Below are 18,884 nucleotides of genomic sequence, written 5' to 3'. Positions count from 1 at the left end.
TGTCCACACCCATATCCCTGGGACCAGGGAATATGGTATTTTATGTGGCAAGAGAGACTTTGCAGATGAGATTAGGTTAAGGATCTTGAGGAAATGGGGAAGAGATGGGATTATCCAGGTGGGTGCAATGCCATTGCAAGGGTCCTTATAAGACGTCTAGGCAGAAGGTAGGACCCTGCTGTGCAGATGAGAACTCATCTATGCATGAAAACTACCATATATATATAGGATGGATAAACACCAAGGTCCTACTGTATAGCACAGGGAACTATATACAATATCCTGTGATAAACCATAATGGAAAAGAATATGAAAAAGAAGGTATATACATATATATAGTTATATATATATATATATTCAGTCATATATATGTATAACTGAATCACTTTGCTGTACAGCAGAAATTAACACAACATTGTAAATCAACTATGCTTCAATAAAATAAAGTAAAAGAAGAGCCCTTCTATGTAAATGAAAACATCTCTCTGTGGATGGCACATCCCTTTATGCAAATGAAAGGACCCCCCTGTATGCCCAGGACAGGATCCCTTTGTGCAAATGTCAGGACCCCGCTCTACAAAATCAAGCCCCCTGTCTCCTGGTGTGGGGTCGCCAGTCTGGCCTGGACTCACAGTGATGGTCAGGGGCTGCCTGTTGTTGAGTGTGTTGATGGTCAGCTTGGCCACACCATCGTCCTGGGTCAAGGACTGCACGTTGGTGCCCTGGGTCACCACCGGGATGTGGCGGGCAGGGGAGCCGTCGGGGTTCGTCACGAACACCTGTGGGTGCAGGCCAGGTGGAGGGGGTTCAGGCAGACCTAGAGGCATGGTCATGCTCAGGAGCAGTGGAGGCGGGTTGCAGCCCCGCCCTGCGTCTCACCATGAGGTCGAAGGGCATGGCGGGTTTGAAGAACTTGGGGGTCTTGGTGAAGTGGATCTGGTAGGGGGAGGTCACGATGGGGATCCCGGTACGCTCTGCCTCCACCATGTCGCTGCCTGAGGGGGACCAATCGTGAGGGTGGGCTCCTGGGCCACCCCTCAGGACCAGGCCTCCCCCCTCAGATTGGACTCTGCCTTCATACTGGGCCTCTTTCCTCGGACTGCATCTCCCCATAAACCGGATCCCACCTTCATTCTGAACATCCACCCTCAGACCGAGCCTCCGCTCTCAGATTGGGTCTTGTGCCGCAGACTGGGTCATCCCTATCAGACTGGACTCCGCCTTCCTTCTGGGCCTCCCGTCTCAGACTGGACCGTACGGTGGTGCTGGGCCCCTGCCCTCAGCCTGGCCTCACCTGAGTGCAGGATGACGGTGACGGACACATATAAGGACTTGCCCACTAGGGCATCGGCTTGGGAGGGCTGTACTCCGTTCAGCAAGACCTGTCGTTGCAGTGTGGCCTCCCCAGTACCGTCAGTGATCTGGGGGAGACAGTGAAGGCTCAGCGGAGGCGGGGGGTGGAGGGGGGCTCAGGTGCGGGAGGGGCGCTGATGGGGACAGGAAGGATGCTCAGAGTGCAGGAGACTTAGAGGGGGCCTCTGTTAGGTACCGGAACACGGGTGAGGGAGTGGGCCAATGAAATCCTCCGGTCATCGTCCTGGACTCCAAAGATGACGAAAGCTGTTCCATCCACATTCTCCCCGTACAAGAACCTGTGAGGCAGGGAGAGTCTCAGATTCTCCCCTCCTTAAAAAGATGAGTCTTCCTCCAAACTTCTGTTGGCTGTGGCTGAGCCCCTCCCCCTAGCTGGTCCCTCCCCTGTCCCTCACCTGGCAATGATGTTGACCTTCAGGCCATTTGGGTCATCGATGTAGTAGAATTTCTCTTCAGGCTCCACTTGGACCTCAAAACTGGGCAGCACTGGGGGAACAGATCGTGGTGGGGAGTGAACCAGCATTGGGCCCAGAATTATGTGCTCCCCCATCCTTCCCCACGCTCCCACCCACGGCTCTCTGCTCCCCTTACCGTATTCTTTCACCTCAAACTCAGCAGAGAAGACCTGCTGCGGAGAATCTTCATAGTGGGCTTTGATCTTCCACTGCCCCATGCTGTGGCAAAAGCAGGCTAGTGATCTGACCAGACCTAGCAGACCCCCACTCCCTCTCCTGGGGTAGGGGAGCCCTGAACCCCCTCCTGGAGGGCCTGACATACTTGACCAGCTCTGGGATGTTCCAAGACAAGGCCAAGATGCCAAACTGGTTGTGAGAAGACAGGGAGTCCCGCTTGATGGGAATGCCATCGGGGGTCTGTGGGGAGACAGGGAGAGAAATGGCTCTTCAGAGACCAGGCTTAGCCCTTTGGCTCTCCCCTCCTTCTCTCTGTCTGGACACTCTGTGTCATGTCTACAGGGGCAGTGGTTAAGAACATGCACCTGAGCCAGTCAGCCTGGGTTCAAATCCCCACTGTGCCACTTACAAGCTGTGTGACGTGGGCAAGTTACTTAACCTCTCTGTGCTCAGTGTGCACATCTAGAAAACGGAGATAATTATAGCTCCTATGTCACTGGTTTGGGACATGTTAATATAAGCAAGAGCTCATGGTGATCAGTGTCTCTCTGAAGACTAATAAAAAGTAGCATTTATCACCTACTTTTGTGCAGGACCCTGCACTAAGCACTTGATTTGTATAAATCACACATAATTGCCCACATTCGCCTTTTTTGACCTAAAGCATAGCAATGTCGCGTGGCTTGACCTAATACACATATGATTTCATTCGTTGCCGACAGTTAAACAACAAGAGACATCACATAGAAATCTGGTATTTTGGCTTCTCTTGGAAATTGGGGTAATTGTGGATAACGTGTTCCTTTTGGCACAAGGTGACATTTCATGGGAGCCGGGCAGCTCTGTGCCTTTAGAGGAGATGTGTGTTGTGTTCTCCGTTCCCCGCAGATCCCACAATCCCTAAAGCCAGCTCACAGCCTTCAGAAGCTGGTCCCTGTTAGGTTTGTGTGATCTCAGTACAAACTCACGAAGATCCCGTAAGGAGCACATGCTCCATTTCTTCCCTTCCTTCTCTCTCCCTTCCTCCTACACTTGTTTTTCCCTGCCCATCGCTCCCTTCTTCTTTATCCCCTCTCCTTCCCTCTCTCCCTTCTTCCAGTAAGTTTTTATTTACCCTACTACATGCCAAGCAGTGGTGACAACAGATAATCCCTTTCCGTTTGGAATTTAGGTTCAATGGATGTTGGGGGAGGTGCAATTAACAAATGAATAAATCCAATTTAGAAGATGCTAAAGGGAGATGGCCCGGAAGGAAAATAAGAGTGGAGGAAGGGAAAATGAGAGTGGAGTGCATGTGTGTGTGTGTGGGGGGGGGTGGGGGGGTTGGGGGGCGGTGGAGAGAGGGGGTGTTGCAATTTTATGGGGCGCTCAGAGAGGTCTCACTGTAAAACTGGGACACTGGTGATATTTGAGCAAAGACTTGAAGGAGGTGATGGAGCAAGCTGTGTGGAAATTTGGAGGAAGAGGGATTTTTGGGTAGGGGGCATAGCCTGTGCAAAGGTCCTAGGGCAGACTGTGCCTGGGTTGTTGGAGGAACAGTGAGGAGGCCGGTGTGGCTGGAGCGGAGTGAGCGAGGGGGAGACAGGGAGGAGGTGAGGGCAGGGAGGGGACGGGGTAGGTAGGGCCAGGCCTAGTGGGCAACGGGGAGGACTTGGGCTTTTACCCCGAGGGAGGTGGGAGCCCTGGAGCTCTGCGGGCAGAGGCGGGGTGCTCACAAGCGCCCTCTGGCTGCACTAGCTGGAACAGACTACATAGAATTAGCGTCTGTCATTATCCCAATCTTCAGATGAGGAAACGGAGACTTGGAAAGGTAAAGTGACCTGCCCAGAGTCAAACAGTAACCAGCGGTTTATCGGGACCCAGAATCCACGGGCGCAAGCATCTCTCCACGTAGTCTCCCTGGGTCCCCGCCCCCTCTCCCCATCTGTGTGCCTCTACATATTTCTTTGCCTTTAGGTCTCTGCTGCTGGGCCTTTGCCTGTGTCTTCTTTCTCTGCCTCTATCTCTTTGTCTCTCCCCGAGTCTCTGCCCCGGGTAGGTCTGGGGCCCCGGTTGGCTGGTACCTCAATGCTGACGATAACTGTCTGGCCCACGGGCAGCAGCTTGTGGTCAACGGTAAAGATCCGATAGAGGACTGAGACGAGGCGGGAGAGAAAGGGAGAGCTGGGTGAGGCCCTGCCCCTCCCCCCAGCCCTGCCCCCGGCCCTCTCCAGCCACCCCCAGACCCTTACCCGTGGAGCCTGGGGTGTAGATGGTCTTGTCCGTCTGGATGAAGAGGTACCCGCTCTGAAGGCTGATCAGCACCACCTGCTCCACCATCTCGTTCCCGAAGGCCGCCTGGACAGTCACGAATTTGTGCCCCGTTTCTGATTTTAACTCCTTGCTGGCCGGGATCTGGGCATGAACCAGGGGGTTATTAGGCGTCTGCTCTAGGGCCCCTTGCCTTTGGCTGGATCCACACCTGCCCCTCTTCACAACAGAGCCTGCCCATCACTCCTGGTCTCCCTTGTTTGCCCAGGTTTGGGGAAAAAAAGGGTACTTGGAGAGAGGGCAAGGGCAAGAGAGGGGGTGGGAGTCAGAGGGAAGGATGGGAAGGGGGAATCAGACAGTGGGCTCAGAGGAGGGAGAGCTCAGAACGGGAAGGGGACTCCGAAAGAAGAGGAGACCCAGAGAGGGGAGGGGCTCTGAAGGGAGAGAGGGCTTAGAGGGGGAGGGGCTTGGAGGGGAGGGGCTCAGAAATGGGGGTGGGGGGCTCAGAGATGGTCCGGCTTGGAAGGGGGTGGAGTTGAGAGAGATAAGGGGGCTATGTATAGCACAGGGAACTCTGCTCAATATTATGTAACAACCTAAATGGGAAAAGAATTTGAAAAAGAATATATACATGTATATGTATAATTGAATCACTTCGCTGTACACCTGAAATTATCACAACATTGTTAATCAACTATATTCCAATATAAAAAGTTAAAAAAAAAAAGGTAGTGGCATCTCAGAGAAAGCACTGGAAGAAGCAGTGGGAGGGACTCGGCAAAGGGAGGGGCTCAAAAGGGGCGGAGATTCAGAGAGGGGAAGGGTTCAGAATGGAGCGGAGACTCAGACAGAAGGGGCCCGGCTCAGACAGAGTGGGTGGGGCTCAGAGAGGGAGGAGGGGCTCAGCAGCGGGAGCACTCAAAGAGGGGGTGGTGTGTCAGCGGGGCTGGGCTCCCGTGCGTGCCCACCTTTATGGTGACGGTGCTCAGGTAGCCATTGGCACTGTTCAGCTCGGTGTTTTCGCTGGACAGCACTTGTCTCTTGAACGGGAAGTCGTGGACGGTGACTGCAACTGGTATATTCCCTTGCCCTTCGTGGGCCTCCAGCACCACCATCTCCTCGCTCTCCAGACGCAAGACGTTGGGGGTGATCATGGAATACCTGCCGGAGGGGAGCACAGGGCATGGAGCTGTCATGCCTGGAGCCCGAGATACCAGCCCTATCCGGGTCAGCGCTCTGCCCCAGCCCCGGGTCCCACAGGGGATCTGGTGACCGGCAGACAGCTCAGGGGCTTCAAATCCCATCAACTCCTGAACCTCCAAATAAAAACCACCAACTCTGGGAGCCCTAACCCCTAAATCTTTAAACACCCCAAGTCTCTAAACACCCAACCCTGGAACACCCTAAACTTCTCCCTAAACCTCTAGCACCCCAGACCTATAAATACAACCAACTCCACCTTCTCATTCACATACACCCATACGAAATCTCTAAACCCTTAAATCCTGAAACTACAAACTCCCAGATCCTATGAAGTCCAAACTGCCCGTCCACAGAATCACCCAACACCGCGCATGCGCCCTAAACTTGCAGGGACCTGTACCCACAAATGCCCACTCCCATCTCAGAAGCAGCCTTGTTTGGGGTCGGGCTGTGACTACTCACATGGGGTCCCCCAGGGCTAGGGGGAGACTGGCCAGCAGCAGCAGCAGACTGGGGCCCGAAGTAGGATGCATGGTGCCAGGACAGTGAAGGGACAGAGGGACGGAGGGACAGAGAGACAGAGGGGGGGGAGGGAGGAGTGAGCAGAACTTGCTGGAGGCTGCCTTTTATTTAGCTCCCGCCTTTCTCCCTCCTCAGCCCAGCCCTCCACTCCCCATGGGCTCCCCCCTCCCTGGTACTGCCCCAGATTACTCAATACTATTTCCTAAGTTTTTCAGTCTGCGGGGCAGCATGAGCTTGGGGTAAGTAACCCGAGGGCATGCCCTCCTGCAACAGGAACACAACAGCCTCCTGCCTTAGGCTCCCTCAGGGTCAAGGCCAGCTGGTGAACAGGGATCTTTCCCTGTCACACCCACTTGGTAGTAGAGGAAAATTGAGGACAGAGGGCCCGCCCCCACTCCAGATATGTGGGCCTGATCCTCAGTCCACTTTTGGCTGTGCATTTATTCACCAAACCCTCCCTGTGAGTCCATCTCTATGCTGGCAGCTGGAGTCCCACTTCTAGAATCTTCCATGCTGGGGTGGGGGTGGGGGACAGAGTCCAGCACCAAAGCTCCTAGCCCCATGGAGTGCCTTCCCCAGTGGAGAAGAACTCAGCTTCTTGGGGGGTCAGGGAAGGCTTCTTGGAGGAGGGGACATTTCAGCTGGGCTTTGAAGTATGTGTAGGAGCTCACCATCCAGGTGAGAATGTTTTCTAGGGCAAGGAGAGCCTGGAGCTCCCTTCACCTCCTCTCATCAAGAAGCCTGAGTAGTGGGACTTCCCTGGCGGTCCAGTGGGTAAGACCCTGCACTTCCACTGCAAGGGTCACAGGTTGGTTCTAGCCCTGGTCGGGGAACTGAGATTCCCCCATGCCTCAAGCTGTGGCCAAAAAAAAAAAAAGAGGCCTGAGTGGCTATGATGGTTTATAAAAGTCATAATTGAGGAAAGTCCCATGGCTAGCTTTTGTGTTACATCAGCAACCTCTTAGCATATTATTATTATTATTATTATTTTATTTATTTATTTATTTTTGCGGTACGCGGGCCTCTCACTGTTGTGGCCTCTCCCGTTGCGGAGCACAGGCTCCAGACGCGCAGGCTCAGCGGCCATGGCTCATGGGCCCAGCCGCTCTGCGGCACGTGGGATCTTCCCAGTCCGGGGCACGAACCCGTGTCCCCTGCATCGGCAGGCGGACTCTCAACCACTGCGCCACCAGGGAAGCCCCTATTATTATTATTAAAAAATGTATTTAACTTTTTGCATACTCATATGGTTCAGCGTCTAAAAATAACTTTCCTCCTGCTCCTATCGCTAGCCATCAGGGTCTCAGACATGACCATGTAACCAAATCTTGTGTTTCTTTCCAGAGGTATCTTACGTGCTTACAAATGTTCACAGGTTTTAAAAACAAATATCAGCAAGCTCTACACACTCTACCTTCTGGTCTCCCTGGGTTACACCTCGATTTTTCATAAACAATATACCTTAGAGATTGTTTAATATCAGTGCTCAGAGAGCTTCCTTGTTCTTACAGGCACCTGCCTAGTATTACATTGTGTGGAAGTAACCAGACTGATGGACAGACAGACTTTCTATTGTTACAAAACCATGCTCCCTCCAGGGAGTAATCTTGAGCTTGCATTATTTCCCAGCTCTCACGATTATTAAGTGGTAAACTTTGGGCAACTTACTGATAACCACCTGAGCCTCAGTTTCCTCCTGTAAAGTAGGGTTATAGCAGCAGCAACTTCAAAGGGTTCTTACCACAATGAGAAGAGATAATTCTGGATCAAAGCCTGTGTGCAACGGTAATCTTGCGAGATATCGCTAAATTCCCCTCCATAATTATATTGATTTGCATACTTACCGGCCCTGCACAAAATCGCCAATTTCCTCATGGCCTCCTCTTGAGGGCATATTGGCAAAACTTTGTATTTTTGCCTCAGTGTCATTTTAATTTGATTTTAAGTTGAGCATCTGGCGGAAGGGGGGATGTGAAGCCTGGTGTAGGAGGGGGATGGTGTGTTGATGGGGGATCCAGACCCTTGGAAGGCTGTTTTCCAAAGCTTCCTTGAAGGGGTTAACAGGGACCTCACTCTGATTTCCTGTAAACCATTCCATTTTCCTGGTCACGCCCCCCTGCCCCAAGTAGGGGGTGGCGTGGAGCAATAGAACAAACCTGGCTTCTGTCTGCTTTGATTGCGACACCCTTTCTTTGGAAGAGGAGGAGCGTGAGGCAAACACCTGCTTACTCTCCAGATATGGGGTTCCACTTCTGAAACTGGGAAGGGGGCCACCTGCTAGGATCCCCCAAACCCCAATATTTACCTTCCTCACCTTTCCCCCTACCAAAATATCCACCCCCCCCCAAAAAATATCCACCCAGTCTCCTGGTTTCATTATATCTTTAAGCATTCAGGGTTGTGATTTTACAACCTTGAGAAAGAATTCCTGCTGGCCTTGGTCTCCCTGCAAGGCTGGCTGCTCCTACCCCAGAGCCTCTGTTAGTACATCTGAGCAATGGGACTGATGGTAGTTCCTGCTGTTTTGACAATTAAGGGAACACAGATGGCTTGGAGCCCTGCGCTTGGAGGGAAGGCTCATGGCCATGGTGGTGGAGGTCTGGGAAGGGTCCAGCCCATGACCTCCAAGAACTGACCAGAGGGATGGAGGTGGAAATGGACCAAGGTCTCCTGGAAGGGAAGGAAACCAGAGGAATTCTTCCAGGCTTTTTCCTGGGGAATGGACATTTGCGCCCAGAAGTTTGGGAGGGGGATGGCGGGCAAGATAAGCCAGCAGGGGAGAAAGAGAAGGACGCATTCCTGGTGTGGACCGAAGAAGAGTGAGGCTGCTGAGCAGGTTCTAAGTGGGGTATCTAGGAGACTCTTTTATTTTTGGCTGTGCCACTCTGCTTGCAGGATCTTAGTTCCCTGACCAGGGATCAAACCCAGGCCCCCTGCCCTGGAAACGCAGAGTTCTAACCACCGGACTGCCAGGGAATTCCCTCTGGAAACTCATACCAACAAAGTATTTGTTATTTACCTGAATTTCAAATTTAACTGGGCATCCTGTATTTTGTCTGGCAACCCTAGCTGGGGTGCAAAGAGAGAATAAAGGGGGAAATGGGCATGATTTCTAGGTGGGGGGAGCCCAGGTGCCCCCTTCCCCTCTCCTGCACCTGTCTCAGTGCCGTTATCTCCAGGATGCACCCCATCCCCACCCTTTCCCCATACAGGCGCCGCCATGCCAGGGAGCAGCAGAGATGCCCCCTCTCCCCCTCCCCCCGACCAGGATGGGTGGTTCCAGGATGGGTGCTATACTGCTTTCTGGGAATTTTCCTCCAGGACCCAGAGCCAGGCCCTGCTTCCAACTACCCGCCCCCCCAGCTCCCCGCCCCACCAGCAGCCTGGACTTACCCTTCTCTCCCAACTTATTACTCATTAACTTGTGGTTAACCTTGACCTGATTAAACCCATCCACTTGCCCTCTGGCTCCTACCCTCCACCCCCTCACGCAGCATAGCAGAGGCCTGGGCACCAGGGACCCTTTATTTTTTTGGGCTGCGCAGCAGGGCTTGTGGGATCTTAGTTCCCTGACCAGGGATTGAACCCAGGACACCGCAGTGAGAATGCAGAGTCCTAGCCACTGGACCACCAGGGAATTCCAGGCCAGAGGTTTTGACTGCAGCTCTGCCTTCTCCCAGCCTCAATTCCTCATCTGTAAATTAGACATTCACAAACATGGAACCTCCCTCTGAGTCTTGGGGTGACAGCATGTGGTGTCAGGCAAGCTGAGTCCAGTGCCCAGCACATGGCCAGCGCACAATGTACTTGAATTTTATTTTTACTAACACCTGCTCCTCCTCTCTCTTGTCTTATTTCGGTGACAGTCCCTCCGGGCCTCCAAGCCAGAGTCCCTCCCTTCCCCCCTCTACCTCATCCATCCCCTGTGAGCAGCCTTATCACCCCTAGGCTGTCTCTCCCAACCCATCCTTTCTCTCCACCCCTAAGGCCCCAGCCTCCTTGCTGTAAACTCACCTCTTCCAGGTCATCTAGTCCACAGCAACTGGGAATTTTTTTTTCTAAAGCACACCTTTGCATTCTTCCTATAAAATTATGATGCATGATACAGGAATATGCACTAATGACTGTGAACATCTCAGCTACAGCATCTTAACGATTTTATGCATCTAACTTGTTTATTCCAAATGCCTTAGGTGCTATTACTATCCCCATCTTACAGATAAAGAAACTGAGGGCTTTGGCCACTTGCCCAAGATCCTCTAGCTGGTAAGAACTGAGATTTGAACCTGGCAGCTGGGCTCCAGAGTTTGTGCTCCTAAACTGTGAGTTTCTGACTGCTGCTGTAACAAATGACCACAACCCTGGTGGCTTAAAACAATACATTTATTATACTGCAGTTCTGCAGGGCAGAAGTCTGAAACTGAGGTGTCAGTAGGGCTGTGTTCCTTCTGGAGGCTCTAGGGGAGAATCCGTTCCTGGATTTTTCCAGCTTCTGGGGGCTGCCTGCATTCCTTGGCTAGTGGCCCCTTCTTCCATCTTCAAAGCGCATCACGCTAGCCTCTTGACAGCATCACATCTCATTCTCTGATCCTGACCCTCCCGCCTCCCTCTTAAAAGGACCCTTGTAATGACAACGCACCCACTCAAATAATCCAGAATCATCCCTTATTCTAAGATCCCTAATTGAATCACACCTGCCAAGTGCCTCTTGTCATGTAAGGGAACATAGTCACAGGCTCTGGGGATTAGGATGGGGACCACTTGGGACAGCCACGACTCTGCCCACCCCAGCATGCACGTGGTGGAAAACACCATCCCTGTAGTACCACGTCCCGCCCTGCTTTAAACTCTTCCTTGGCTCCCGTGGGCCCCAGAATCAAGTCCAAGTGTGTCTGCCTGCTTTTAGGCTTCTGCCAGCTGCTCTTGCCCTCCCACTGGCCAAGCCAGACCTGCAATGGAGCTTGCAAGCTATTCTGGGCATTGCCTTGCTGCATAATTTCCTCAGTCTGCAAAGCCTTCCCACTTCCTTTTTTGTCTGGCTGGGCTGTATATTCATCTGGGCCCTAGTTAGACACATTTCCGCTTGCAGGAAGCCTTGACCCCAGCCTGATTCCCTCCCCCGGCCCATGCCTGTGGTCCCCACCAAGGAGTATTTTTCAGAGCTCCAAAATAGGTTCAGAGTGCTCTAGTTAAAGAGTGAAGTGGGGCGGGGGAAGAAATGCATCATGGCGGTCTGCCCACAGGTGTGTGTGCAGGTGTGTGTACAGGTTTATCTCTAATCTGAACTCCTCAAGGTTCAGAAAAATCCATGAAAGGTCAGGCTGTGTTGCAGGGCACTGTGCTGAGCCAGACTCCCATTATCATATGTGATACTCAACTCTATGGGGTCCCCATTTTACAAGCAAGGAAACAGAGGTTAAACCACTTAACAGTCATACAGCAAATGGGGGCAAGGTCAAGAGGCTTGGTGGCAGGGAGTCTAGGTGCAGAGGGGCAGTGCACGCAGTGGGAATGGGCAGCTCTGGAACCAGACTGCTGGTGTTTTTGAGTCCTGAGCCTTCTAACAACTTGTTTGCTGTGTTACCTTGGGCAAGTTACACAGCCTTTCTGTGCCTCATAAGCTTTTCAAGAGTTAAAGGCCCTGGAAGCCTTAGAATAGGGTGTGGCATACAGCACTCAGCCTGAGTCACTTGTGAGTCACCCAATCACCATTTTTTCCTCCCCTTCAGCCTTTGCACATGCTGTCCCCTCATCTGGGCCTGTGTCTTTCCCCACTCTCTCTGCTCACCTCTGATTCCCCAGGCTGGGTCAGGGCCCTGTGATGGAACCATCTGGTGACACCTTGAGTGTTGGGACCGGATGGGTCCTCGTCACTGCTCTGTCCTCAGGACCCGGCACAGGGCCCGGCACGCAGTGGTCGCTCAATTAACATTTACTGAATGTGCAAAGCAATGGATACTGCAACCTCTCCCCGCCCCATGCCCCCCACGATCTCTCAGTTTCAAACATAACCCCTGCATTAGCTCTCAACCCCCAGAAAGGCAAGAAACTGGGGTAGCAAAACAGATTGGTCATTGTTGTACAGTTGCAAGTGGGGACAGGGTGCTCAACATCTGTGAGGGAGGGGGGCTGTCTGTCTTCTTCTGAACGGGCTCCAGGAACTCAGGTCCCAGGGAGCTGGGTGCCTTGTGAGCACCGGCCCCCTCCTCCCCACAAGCTCTTTGGGAGAAGCTGGAGCAGGGAATGTGTGAAGAGACGAGGATGAAGAGGGATGAAGGAGTGTCCGAGGCGGGGACATGATCACAACAGCTGTCGCCCGCTGCTCGTTTTGTTGACTTTGGACAGGCCTTCCCGGAACCCAGAATCGGTCATTCTGCAGGCAGACAGACACTAAGGAGATAGTCCGTGAGCCGAGGGGAGCCAGGCCCCGCCCACTCAGCCCACCACACCTACCCCAGAGCCTCTTGGCCCCACCCCAGGCTCCACCCACCTGTACCCACAGCCCCGCCCGCCCAGCCCCTTGCTGCCCAAGCCCCACCCACCCCAGCCCCAGGGCTCACACATGCTTCATCTGCACATCCTCCTCGTCCTCCTGGGGCAGCTGCAGGTACGGGTTATCCCTTGTGGGCTGGAACTTGTAGCCCGTGAGCACGAAGAAGGCGAGAGTGGAGCCCTCCACCAAGAGCTGGGGGCCGAGGGGGCAGAGTGGGAGTGTCAGGCACACGCCCCCACCTCCACCTCCTCTGTCTGGGCCACCCTCCGCCCCACCTGGGGCCTCAGTGCTCACCTGGTACAGCCACTGCCACTGGAAAGGCACGGCCACCCGCAGCAGGATGGCGATGATCCGTGTGAAGTAGATGTAGCAGATGACCTGCAGGGACACGGGTGGGCACAGGGCTGAGGGACCACTGGTGATGCCTGGGGAGGGGGGCCGGGGATTACGGGCAGAGGGCAGGGGGGCGGGGCTCCGAGGGACTGCAGATGGAGGGGTTAGGGTGGGTGTGCCAGTGGGCTGGTTGTTCCCCCTCCCAAGCTTCCCGAGTGAGCACAGGGCTCCTACCATGACATAGTAATGCCGGAACAGCTTCAGCTTGGCCAGGTTCACTGCCACTGAGGGGTAGGCACAGAGAGTGGGGGTCAAGGGAAGGAGGCAGGGGGCAGGACGAAGGGGACAGGGGTGGAGAAGGGCTGGGGACAGGAGGACATTTGGGTGAGTGTCTCAGGGGCATAGTGTGGAGGGGAATGTCCCAGGATGGTGAGGGGGTGGAGAGGCAGGAAGAGGCAGTCAGAGGAGATGGAAGGGGCATCCAGGGGTCAGCAAGAGGGACCAGGAGCAGGCCGAGGGCCGAGGGCACAGCTCACCCTTCCCATCAGTGCCAGACGTGTCCTGGAGATGCCGGATGGACCTGGGAAGGAGTGCGTGATGTGGGGGGCAGTCAGCACTGCCTCCACCCGTGCCTGCAGGGGAGGGGGTCGGGTGGGGGTCCTCACCAGACCACGGGGAAGAGGATGGCTCCGCAGCAGATGAGGTCCACCAGAAAGAGGATCTCCTTCCAGATGCCATAGTCGCTGGTGCCCTCCTCACGGGACTCGATGACGATGTAGGCCACGTTGGCCAGGACCTGCGGGGCGGGGGTGGGTGGGTGGGATGGGTGGGCCCAGCCTGCACTCACGTCCATCTGCCCACCCTGGGGCCTCCATGCGCACCTGCAGCGAGATCACGATCCCGAAGACCTTCTTCTCCTTGTCGGACAGGATGTACTTGACGAAGGCCCAGCCAGAGCCAATTAAGGCGATGGTGATGAAGAGGAGGGCGCCCTTCAGCCTGGCGGAGGGGGGCAGGGGGTGTGGTGAGCCTCGGGGGCCCAGCCCTGCCCTGCCTGCCTCCCGCCCCCGGCAGAGAAGGGCGCTCACAGATGCGTGATGTAGTGTAGGACAGCGAGGCCTTCGATGGGGTGGCCCTGGCTGTTGATGAAGTAGTAGTTGATCTGGAGATGGATGGACGGACAGACAGTCAGACAGATGGATGGGGGGGATGGAGATGGTGGTGGTTTGGGAACACGGACAGTCACTGTCAGATGGGTGGCCAGGGAGTGGACTGAACAGAAGGTCATGATCAGGATGGTGAGTGGACTGAGAAAGGGACAGCCAGAACGGTGGCTGGACAGTCACAGCCATGACAATGGAGGGAAGGTCCTAGTCGGGTGGATGGACAGTTAGACAATCAGCCCGGTGGACACTCACAGCTGGACCCACAGACAGTCAGACTGAAAGGTGGGCGGTCACAGCTGGACACGACTGGATGCACAGCTGGCCACGGTGATAAAATGGATGGACATATGTATGGACAAATGGAACTCCCAAGCCTAGGGTCTGCAGAGATTTGAGGAGTGGCTTGTAGGGGCTTTTTCCTGGCCCCTGAGACCCCAGCCCACCCCATCCTGCTCCCGGCCCAAGGCTCTCACGCTGTGGAAGAGGAGAGAGACGCTCTTGGTGAAAGCCAGGGCTGCCATGAGCCAGTGGATCTTGAAGACGTTGTACCTGGCAGCGGGGTCGGGGACAGAAGAGAGTGGGAGGGCATCGGTCAGGGGTAGGAGTGGGAAGGTGTGATGAGGGGAGGTGGGGAACCCCCAGGGGCAAAGGCATTACGTGTTCTTGCAGAGGATGGACACCCAGAAGATGCCGGAGGCCAGGAAGCAGGCGGACATGACCAGGTACAGCTTGAAGAGGGGGATTTCCGCCGCCGACAGGAAGCCCTCGGGGTTCTTCTCCCGGATCATTACCTGGGGAGGGGACAGAGGTGGGCAGGGGAATTGCGCACTAGCTCCAGACTTGCGGGGCCCTGAGTGTGAGTCTCCGGCTCTCCCGCTGGCCGACTCCCTGTTTCTGAGCCTCAATCTTCCCGTCTCCCAAATGGGCACGGAGTACCTGGCCTGCAGTGAGCACTCCGCGAACCTGCTGCCCGCCCTCCTCACCCCTGCTCACCGTGATGTCAAATGGCTGCTCCCGGCCCGGCACCGAGTTGTAGCAGTTGTGGAAGTTGAGGTTGTACTGGCCTTCCTCGGCCCTCGAGCCGATCACCACGTGGAACTGGGAGGTGGGGCAGACAGAGGGGAGAGGAGGCCTGAGCGTGGGGGGTCCCCGCTCTGTGGAGGGGAGGGGCTGTGGGCACCCCTGGACACTCACACTGAAATTGTAGGAGTTGTTGAGATGGCCCAGGCCCAACACCAGGTCCCGGTCCTTCCCACCGATGCCCTGAGGGGACAGAGGACCTCCATGGAGCATCAGCCGGCCCCCCCCTGGGGGCGGGGCTTCCTCCCTCCTGCCCTGGCTTCCCCATACCTGCTGGTCTCCTTGTGATCCTGTGGGTTTCAACTTGGCCTTGTCGGGTGCAGTGGTGGTCCCTGCCAGGGGCAAGCAGGTGACTTTAGAGATAGACAGACAGCAGAATGATGGGCGGGACGCGTGGAGCGGCCCTGCCCACCCGCCCCTCCATGCCCTCATGGCCACCCTGACTCACCGCCATCCACCTTGGGGTTGACCCTGTGTTCTGACTTCGGGAGCTCTGGTTCAGAGGGCGCTTCGGGGAGGAGCCCGGGAGAGATGAACAGCTTCTTCTGTTCCCCGTACTTTCGTACCTGGACCCTGTGGGATGAGGCTGGGAGGCTGAAGGCTGGGGTCAGGCACACCTGCTCTGCTGAGGGACTCAATGGCCCCTCGGGCCCTCTGGGGCTCAGCGTCGGGCTCCATCAGTGGTCACCAGGTTGTAGCATTTGGCCACCACCCATCGAGATGGCTGCTGCATCCCTGAGCTGCCTGCACCGAGGATTAGTTGTCACTTCCTGTGACATTAAGTCACTCATTCTACTGAAGTACACACTATTTAAAAAGAAAATGCTGTATATACAGAGAGGCAACAAGAGTATCTTTGGACCCTGGGTTCAAATCCCAGTTTTCAGCCTCGGTTTTTTTCATCTTTAGAATGGGGATAATAACAGTCTAAGCAGTCAATGAGTTAACACCTGTAAAGATCCCAGGACGCTGCCTGGCGCACAGGGTGCATCCTACAAGCACAAATGACTTGTATTAATTCTCACAACACCCCTCTGTGTTGGGTCTTCTGCCTTGAGACCCTAATACTCCCTGGGCACTCCTCCCCTCTCTCCCTCCCATAATCAGAAGGCTTGAAGGCAAAATTAAGAAGCGAGTGGCGGGAATTCCCTGGTTGTCCAGTGGTTATGATTTGGTGCTTTCACTGCCAAGGGCCCGGGTTCAATCCCTGGTCTGGGAACTAAGATCCCACAAGCCGCGTGGTGCAGCCAAAAAAAAAAAAAAAGCGAGTGGCTTTCTCCAAAGGAGTCAAGGTTCTTTCTGGATGGTTCTGATTCCACCTGATCAGCTCATGTGGGTAGCACAACCCGGGAAACCCCAATGATGGATCTTAAGGGGAGCCACCAGCCCTCCAACTCACTGCAGATCCTTGGTGTTGATGAGGAAGAGAACCAGGAGGTTGCTACTGTTTTTCTGGAGAGGACAGTCGTGAGGGTCCCGGCTCTGGAGAGTGGGCAGCAGGGAGCCTTGGTCACCCCCTCCCACTGGTCCAGCCTCACTCTGCCTTCCTCCCCATCCACCCGGGCAAGGGAGGGTCTCTCCCTGCTCCCCTCTCTGGGAAAGGACAGGGACCTTTGGGTTCCAGATGCTGACAGACCATCCTCCCCTTCCACCACCCCTGCCCCTCCTCACTCCCCCCCTCCCCCCCTCCAGCTCTGCCCCCTCCACTCACTGAATAGGAAGGAACACTGCCATATCGAACCCGGGTCAGACTGAACCCCACCTGGCAAGAAAAAGAGATGATGTGAGGGACACCAGCAGGGACCTCCAAGCCACCTCTATCAGTGGCAATAGTAACGTAACCTCAAATTTCCTGAAAGCCTACTAAGCGTGAGATTCCATGTTCACTCACTTCACTGACTTTTCCCATCTGCCCCCAGCCCCCCAACCCTCTTCCTTTAACTCCTAACCATCCTTGCCCCTTGACTGGGATGTCACTTCCTCAGGGAGACCTTCGCTGGTCCTCGACCTAGCCCACCCTGTTTCCCCCCATTTAAAATGTTGATGTAAAAAATAAATTAAATCGAATGTTTATGGCTCCCTGCCTTGGGCTCTGGAAGCCAACACACTTGGATCTACATCCAGGCTCTTGGACTCTGAGTAAGCCACATGCCTCTGAGTCTGTGTAAACACCTGTAAAATTGGGTTTACAGGTGTAGTATTTTCACAGCATTCCTGAGAGGTGGCTATGACAGAAGACTCATGGAAATAGATTTGCATGGTAGCTGGTATCCAGCGGGCGTTCAATAAACACTAACTTCTCATTTCGACTGCAGGAACTGGGGCTGTCTTGTTCACTGGTAGGCTCCCCTCTCCCAGCTCAGTGCCTAGCACGCACTGCATGAGAAATTATTATTCCCAAGTTACAGATGAGGAAACAGAGGCTCAGAGAGATCAAGGGACTTGCCCAAGATCACATGGGTGAGAGGCAGAACTAGGATGTGAATCCAGAATTGGGGGGGGGGGGGAGCTCAGAAACTTGTGCACCTCTCCCTCCTCCAGCAAACTCCTCAAAGCCCCTCACCAATGGGGCTTTCTCATCTGTCTCCTGGAGGTCCAGCCGCAGGAGGCTCAGGTCCACCTCCAGAGTGCCGTTGGTGTAGAAGCCAAAGCTGTTCAGCTGGATATCTGCTCGCTTCTCCCCCTGCCAGAGACCAAGGAGGCAGAGGCAGCTCAGACTTCCCACCAGCCCAGCCCCAGGGCTCTAGCATGAAGTTCCCCCAAGGGCTTCGGGCCCCTCTGGGTATCTCTATATTTAGGACAGGTCCAAAGGGTGACGGGAGAGGTTGAGAGGGCCAGCTCTGGAGGCCATAACCTTAGACCAATCCCAGGCAGGGACAGGATGGCTCCGGATCCTCTGGCCACTGTTCGGAGAGTCCGGGATTCGAAAGTCTGGGATACCTGGAAGTCTCCCTATTGGGTGAGCATCACCCGGAGAGCAGAGTTACGCATCTTGGGGTGCTTGGCCCTCACCTCCCAGAAAATTTTTAGATTCCAACTGAGCCCCCAAGATCCCAATGAGTACCCAGAGGACCCTATTCTAGAACCTCCAGGGACTTCCCTGGGTGGCGTCAAGGGTCCCTAGCGTCCCCAAAGCAATCCCAAGAATTTAGAGGACTCAGAGTCCGCCGTCTCCGGAGATGAACCCCCCAACCCCGGTGGGCGGGGCAAGACTACAGCGTGGCTAGCCAGGCAACTCCAACAGGAGGACCGAGGGGGCTCCTCGGACGAGACCACTCCGGACCTGGAAGAGGGGGGCGCCGGACCGCTCCATCCGGACGAAACCACTCCAAGCCAGGGGCTTTTCCGGGCCAAAGCTGCGACCCACACCCCAGACCGCTGCGCGGCGGGACTCACCGTCAGCGTCAGCCGGTGGATGCGCCCAGAGCAACCGCCTAACAGCAGCAGCAGAAGTAGCCGCTGCCCCCACTCCACGGGGCTCCCGCGAGCTAGCCCCCTCCTCTCGCTCACTGCCATTTCTGAAGCCAACACCTCCCCCGACACCGCCTCTGACGCCCTCAGGCCCGCCAATCGCCGCATGGTGGGGGCCGACCCTTCAGCTTTTTTTCAGCCCGCTCAACCAATCAGTAATCGTCTCCTCTCGAGCCCGCACCCTGTACGACACCAAATGGACAGCCCGGGCCCCGAATGGGAGTGCTGATGTCGCTTAACCCCGCCTCCACACTCACCAATCACTAGAAAGATTGTCCCCGGATGTACTCTGATAAACAGTTCATCCAACCAATTGTGATGGACCTGATATCCGGCCCCTAAAGGGGAATTCCTCCATCC

The 18,884-nt window shown here is 55.0% G+C and overlaps 2 protein-coding genes across 3 annotated transcripts in view; both read right to left on the bottom strand.

The window, feature by feature from the left end:
* The window catches only part of C3 (complement C3), a 32,317-nt gene extending 26,281 nt beyond the window's left edge, over positions 1-6,036 (bottom strand). Inside the window, exons 1-11 of the mRNA XM_060092331.1 lie at positions 5,922-6,036; positions 5,225-5,417; positions 4,238-4,400; positions 4,070-4,140; positions 2,152-2,246; positions 1,966-2,048; positions 1,770-1,860; positions 1,550-1,652; positions 1,295-1,421; positions 880-995; positions 633-779 (exon numbers count right to left, since the gene is read on the bottom strand). Of these exons, the coding sequence (XP_059948314.1) occupies positions 633-779; positions 880-995; positions 1,295-1,421; positions 1,550-1,652; positions 1,770-1,860; positions 1,966-2,048; positions 2,152-2,246; positions 4,070-4,140; positions 4,238-4,400; positions 5,225-5,417; positions 5,922-5,992 (1,260 nt within the window). The 5' untranslated portion in view covers positions 5,993-6,036. The remainder of the gene's footprint in view (positions 1-632; positions 780-879; positions 996-1,294; positions 1,422-1,549; positions 1,653-1,769; positions 1,861-1,965; positions 2,049-2,151; positions 2,247-4,069; positions 4,141-4,237; positions 4,401-5,224; positions 5,418-5,921) is intronic.
* Positions 6,037-12,031: 5,995 nt separating this feature from the next.
* Positions 12,032-18,604, bottom strand: GPR108 (G protein-coupled receptor 108). 2 transcript variants are annotated; one of them, XM_060094290.1, is made up of 18 exons: positions 18,450-18,604; positions 17,617-17,736; positions 16,765-16,815; positions 16,453-16,535; positions 15,502-15,626; positions 15,324-15,385; positions 15,168-15,236; positions 14,967-15,071; positions 14,631-14,764; positions 14,447-14,522; positions 13,896-13,969; positions 13,689-13,806; positions 13,473-13,603; positions 13,344-13,387; positions 13,042-13,091; positions 12,769-12,852; positions 12,544-12,666; positions 12,032-12,354 (listed from the first exon to the last, which is right to left on the bottom strand). In XM_060094290.1, exons 1-18 carry the CDS (start codon positions 18,567-18,569, stop codon positions 12,088-12,090), a joined length of 1,836 nt encoding a protein of 611 aa, XP_059950273.1. In that variant the 5' UTR covers positions 18,570-18,604; the 3' UTR covers positions 12,032-12,087. The 2 variants fall into 2 exon arrangements, with proteins under 2 accessions (XP_059950273.1, XP_059950274.1); XM_060094291.1 differs by having other exon boundaries at positions 12,284-12,371; positions 12,542-12,666.
* Between the last annotated feature and the right edge of the window lie 280 nt (positions 18,605-18,884).

The sequence above is a fragment of the Mesoplodon densirostris genome, chromosome 3 (genome assembly GCF_025265405.1).
Source record: "Mesoplodon densirostris isolate mMesDen1 chromosome 3, mMesDen1 primary haplotype, whole genome shotgun sequence".
In the NCBI taxonomy this organism is placed as follows: Eukaryota; Metazoa; Chordata; class Mammalia; order Artiodactyla; family Ziphiidae; genus Mesoplodon; species Mesoplodon densirostris.
Note: the sequence above shows the minus strand (reverse complement) of the source record. Positions and strands in the feature narration are given on the sequence as shown.

What these genes read in the sequence shown, in the direction of transcription:
- GPR108 (XM_060094290.1), bottom strand. Translation starts at nt 18,569, where the DNA reads ATGGCAGTGAGCGAGAGGAGGGGGCTAGCTCGCGGGAGCCCCGTGGAG. An exon ending in CAGATGAGAAAGCCCCATTG is followed by an intron (nt 16,816 to 17,616) that starts GTGAGGGGCTTT and finishes TTTTCTTGCCAG; the next exon opens with GTGGGGTTCAGTCTGACCCG. An exon ending in ACAACTCCTACAATTTCAGT is followed by an intron (nt 15,072 to 15,167) that starts GTGAGTGTCCAG and finishes CCCACCTCCCAG; the next exon opens with TTCCACGTGGTGATCGGCTC.